Source organism: Bidens hawaiensis, unplaced genomic scaffold (genome assembly GCF_021521415.1).
Source record: "Bidens hawaiensis isolate Kalapana, Puna unplaced genomic scaffold, B.hawaiensis_p1.1 tig00011733_1, whole genome shotgun sequence".
Taxonomy (NCBI): Eukaryota; Viridiplantae; Streptophyta; class Magnoliopsida; order Asterales; family Asteraceae; genus Bidens; species Bidens hawaiensis.
Window position 1 is genome coordinate 525907 of NW_027491929.1, and position 5648 is coordinate 531554.

The following is a 5648-nucleotide window of genomic DNA, read 5'->3' on the forward strand; positions in this document are numbered from 1 at the left end:
GATATTCCTTTTTATTTCTCATCAAGCGAATGGCATCTTCTTTTCCTATAATAACAAAAAGCTTCATGATCAAGTTGTATCACCAATATACGAAACCCTTGATGCAGGTCCATAAACCCAGTCAAGGAAACGCTTGACCATCAATACGATTCTAACCCGTCAAGGCTGCAAATTCCAGCCACGTTTGGCTAGTGCTTGAATCACATGCTCCGCTGCTTCCACAGTGTCTTGTAAGGGAGGATAGGTCCAGGCTTTGGCTATCTGTACAATAACACCATGTACTTGTTGAAAGTTTAACAAAATAACAGAAACCTTAAATTTGAACAATGTAAGGACTTGCTTGTGATGTTTGGATGAAATCCATTCTTTTTAGATAATCACAGAAACTAAAGGCGTACTTTATAATTTTTTTTTAAGAGTAAACGTCTTTTGCATTTGTTAAAACTTACATTCTCGTCACCAGTGAATGGTCGCGCCATCCCTCGTTCTTGTAGACATTTATGGAAGTATGCAAACTTCCATGTGCACCTTTCAGCTCCAATTACATAAACAGGCTTTCTGAAACATTAAAAAGTAATATAATAACTAAAACTGATTATTTGACAAGATTTTGAAGAAACCGAATATGCTTATTACCCCGTACTACAAGCCTCACTTAACATGCTGACTGAATCAGCCGTAATCACAAAAGCATCAGCCCAAGCTAAATGGCCCATGTGTGGATTCGGATCTACACAGTATCATGTATTCACCATATTAATATATTTTATTATTGTTTTATAATAATTGAAACAACTGAAAATGGTGGTACCTTGGCCGTCCCAGATGTAAACCTTGGGGTGGTTATGAAATTCTCTTACCAGTATGTCGGACACCTGTTTGTTGGTTAAAACTTTACAAAAATATTTTATGTTTTACATTTGACTATGAGTTGATTAATAACAGAAACAATCCGTACCTGCTTCGGGGTCCGTCTAGAAAACGAAATCCTAATGCTCCCACAAGTTGGGAGAACATTCATTAATGATGCTGTTAACTGCCCTGCCAGGTCAGCACCGTATTTGCAGTGACCTATAGTGCGTACAAAAGTCCAAACAGCCTTGCTAATTCAGAAAACTAGTGAGGTTGTTTTCTGCATATTAATTTATGATGGTATAAACAAATGCAGAAGTTGGTATTTGGATGTGCTTAAAATGAGGAAATAAGTTGTAATAAGCAGAAACAAAATTAAGTTTGGTTAGAATAGTAAACACTGAAAAGTTTTCATAGTTGTGGAGAAAAAAATTAGTTACTTGTTTGTAGACAATACTTATTATTCAGGTAACTAAAAAATAAAACGACCAAAACCAACTTCTTTTAATCTTTTCTATCAACTATAGTCATATTTTTATATAAAGTCAGTTTTTTTTATCACATATTGGAACGACTTTTTAGGAGAAGAAAACCAACAAAATACGGAGAATTTCATATATACCCAACTCAAACTTAAAATATCAATATGCACTTAAAAACTAGTTAAACTATCATATTTAACTATTTCATTGAAAGCAAATCATGAAATGACAAATTTACCCTTATTTTTCTAAAGCTTTAAAATTTCATATTTGAACCTTAATTTTTTTTTTATTTACCCATCAACAATGTTTTTTTTTTCTTTCAAAATATGATATTACTTATTTCATACAAAGTAAAACTTAACCTTATACATTTTATATGATATTTTATGAATTTCTTTTACATAGCTGGTACCATCCCACCACCCAAATCTTTTCATCAAGAAGCTGACTTGCGTTCACTCTTGAATTTGAGGAATACACTTGAATCAATGAAATCGACTGCTTTACAAAAACGATTTCGATTGTTGTACCAAACCTAATGGAATCAATGAGACGACGGAATCAAATGGACAACTATTAAGAACCAAAGTACAAACAAGAATCCTAAAACTTTATTAGATCTTGATATAACTTAAGATAGGTTTAAAAAAATATATATATTTGATAGGGGTAAAATAGTCCTTAACCAAAAATTCATTTAACTTGGGTAATATCTGATATTTTAAGTTTGAATTGGTTATATATGAAATTCTCCCAAGAAAATAAATCAGAAAACAGACTCACGAATAGGTCCTCCTATGTTGACCACAAGCAACGGTTTGCACAACGGCGCCAGCTCATCATGCCAGGCTGAGGCTGCACATTGTAAAGCATCTGAATCAACTTGATGAAGGGCTCCAAGTGTTAGGACCTAGAATTGTATATAAAACCAGCTTCATAAGTATATTTGCAACCCAAATATGATATGCATTTGTTGGCACTTGCATAATGTAACAAATTTGATTTGATTTGGGTTGATTAAAAAAACTAAGTTGCTATTGTTACAATAAACTTTCCAGATCATGTTTACACAACTCAAAAAATATGAACTGAAAGCGTTTGTGGGTTCAAACCGACCTGTACTCATTAAGTGATTTGACCCAACCATAGTAATACACATAATACATTAGATGCTACAATGTTACCAACCACATTTTTTCTCGGAGGTTGACGAGGAGTAATATAGCCACGAAGAAACCAAGGAATTTGTTTCTTTCCTTCGGGAGTATGGGGATAATAATCATGTTGAGGGCTAATCACCATATCAAACCTACTCAAATGTGACCGCGGGTGTTGTATCTACAACCATCATAGAACAATACAGGTCATTTGTAGCCAACTCTGACTAAATCACGTGCCGGATCAAACTATGCATAAACCAAGTATTAAGAACAATCAGAGCAACATAACAATGAACGGTTCCCTGTCAAACCTGTATGGTGAAAACATGGTCCGGAGCTAACCGTTTAATTGAAGTTGCAACAGATATCGTATCCTGCCCGGATGCAACCACCAATACAGGACCATCTCTAAAACTGAAAGACACAAACATCAAAAACTTGGATCCAAATAACATCAACCGATCACAATTAAATAAAAACAAAGCATACTTGTCAAAGGTCTCTCTGATATCAGTCGCAATAACCTGAGCATCAGCCTCTAAGATATCAGATTGATCTGCAATATCATCTATACAAACTTAATTTTTTACTTAAATAAATATCGTTTTACTTAAAACCCAAATTTTTTAACCCGCACCGATTATGAAGCGGACCCTCGCGGGCCATTTGGCGTGGTCTAATAAGAAATAATATAGCATTCACATACCAGCAGCAGGAACAACGGGGTGTGTATAAAAGAGTTGTCTTTTGGCCTACGAACACGCTGATCAAACAAACATTTATATCATATAGTTTTATTAATTGATTGTTAAAAACCCAAGAGAAATAGTAGGAAGAAGCATACATAAAAGGAATGGCGATGAGATAGGCCTAAAGCTCGAATCAATCCATAACATTGATTCTCAGCTCCGGCAAACCCTTTTCCGATAATAATAGCTCGTCTAACACCTGTTCTATGCATTTTACTAGGGTTTATGCTGCTCCACCATATGTTCGTTCAACGGAAAGTAAAGGGTTTTTGGGATTCCTTAATTTTACCTATTTTATGACTCCTTTCACTCCCATATTCCCAAATACTTTTAGTAAGTGATGCCGTTTTTTTCACTTAAAACACTTTCACGTTTGATTTTTCTTTTTATAAAACCTCATATTTTTCTAAACAAATACTAATCGAATACTGAAAGCTTTGTTTTTATTAAAGGCTAAGTGTCATTTTGATACATGTGATTTGTTCAATTACGTAAATTTAGTGCCGTTTTTTATATCATTGCAAATGACTACTCCACTTTTTTAAAACTTGTCATTTTAGTATTTTTTTCCCCTAACCCTGTCAATTTTGTACGTTAAGTCAAGGGTAGATTCTCTAATAAAAACTTGTATTAGTTGTTTTCTTTAAAAATTTTATTTTATTTTAATTTCGGAACGAAATTTCTAAAAATTGTGAATTTTGTAACATTCGTTACTTTTCAAACCCGAAAACCGACCCATTTTAAATTTTCGGTTTTGTTATATATATATATATATATATATATATATATATATATATATATATATATATATATATATATATATCACATGATTCAAACTTTAATTAAAAAGATGTGGTTGAGAATGGGTTTATAGAGTTTTCACAACTCAAGTGTGTTTTTATTTTAACCTAACCCTATATATATATATATATATATATATATTATATATAATATATATATATAGGATTAGGTTAAAATAAAAACACACTTGAGTTGTGAAAACTCTATAAACCCATTCTCAACCACATCTTTTTAATTAAAGTTTGAATCATGTGATCCACAATTAAAGTTAATAAAAAATGTAAACATAAAGATAACATTTTCTCTCTCCTGAAAACATATAAAAAAAATAGTAAAAAATGTTAAAAATAGCAAAATAATTTTTTTATGTTTCGATGTTTTGTACTAAATGTAAAAACATATATTACGTCTACAAAAACAAAAACACAAAAAACGATATTACATAAGGTTTTCACAACTCAAATGGGTTTTCATTCAATACTTCCCCTATATATATATATATATTGTATTAAATGTAAAAACATATATTACGTGTGCAAAAACAAAAACAAAAAAAACGATGTTACATAGGGTTTTCACAACTCAAATGTGTTTTCATTCTATACTTCCCCTATATATATATATATATATATATATATATATATATATTATATAAAAAAAATTGTTTTGCTATTTTTTAACATTTTTACTATTTTTTTATATGTCTTTAGGAAAGAGAAAAAGTTATATTTACTTTAACATTTTTTATTAACTTTAATTGTGAACCACAAGTTTCAAACTTTAATTAAAAACATGTGGTTGAGAAAGTGTTTTTAGAGTTTTCACAACTCAGGTGGATTTTTATTTTAACCTTACCCTATATATATCTTATTAATATATTAAAGCAAGATTTTTCTCTCCACATGTCCTTATTCTAGTCTATCCACATAGGATTCCATGTAATCACATTTCCATATCAATAATTTCCACATATTCACAATTATTTTTAATCCACTAAATTAAAATCAACATTCCAATTTAATTCAATTAATTCTACAATTAAATCTATTTATTCAAATTAATGCAATTATTACCTCCATGATTAAGTCTATTTATTCCAATTAATAATCACCTTGTCAAATTCTTTTTAAGTTTCTGTTTAATTTAAATCTATTTATTCAAATTAATGAAATTAACTCCATGATTAAGTCTATTTATTCCAATTATTAACCACCTTGTCAATGCTTTAATTTACTCTTGAGGAAAGAAGAAGAGCTGGTGAATGGTGATCAAACCGAATGTTCTTTAAGTTTTATTTATTTATTTATTAAGAAATAACATGAAAAATGCTATACAAATATAGATATATCTGAAAATTATTTATAAAAAACACTTTAAAAGAAAAAAAAACGTTCTTTAGAACAATTAGGAACATTTAAAAAAAATTAAATAAAGTTGTTTACAAAGAGATTTTCGAAAACTTAATGTGATACAGTTTAAAGCTGGTATGTTTTTGTAAACTTAGTTTTCAATTAATATTACAAAATCTTTTACTAATATGTGTTTTTTTATTTTTTTCAGGTCTAATAGTTCATTTATGTTATATTATTTCTTATTAATTG

At 30.1% G+C, this 5648-nt stretch overlaps 1 protein-coding gene across 1 annotated transcript; it reads right to left on the reverse strand.

The window, feature by feature from the left end:
- LOC143538841 (mitochondrial fission protein ELM1-like) lies at nucleotides 1-3458 on the reverse strand. The gene is made up of 10 exons (XM_077032301.1): nucleotides 3392-3458; nucleotides 2987-3065; nucleotides 2809-2905; nucleotides 2526-2675; nucleotides 2121-2247; nucleotides 959-1071; nucleotides 812-875; nucleotides 637-730; nucleotides 450-558; nucleotides 1-261 (listed from the first exon to the last, which is right to left on the reverse strand). The coding sequence occupies exons 1-10, from the start codon at nucleotides 3456-3458 to the stop codon at nucleotides 160-162; spliced, it is 1002 nt and encodes a 333-aa protein (XP_076888416.1). The 3' UTR covers nucleotides 1-159.
- Between the last annotated feature and the right edge of the window lie 2190 nt (nucleotides 3459-5648).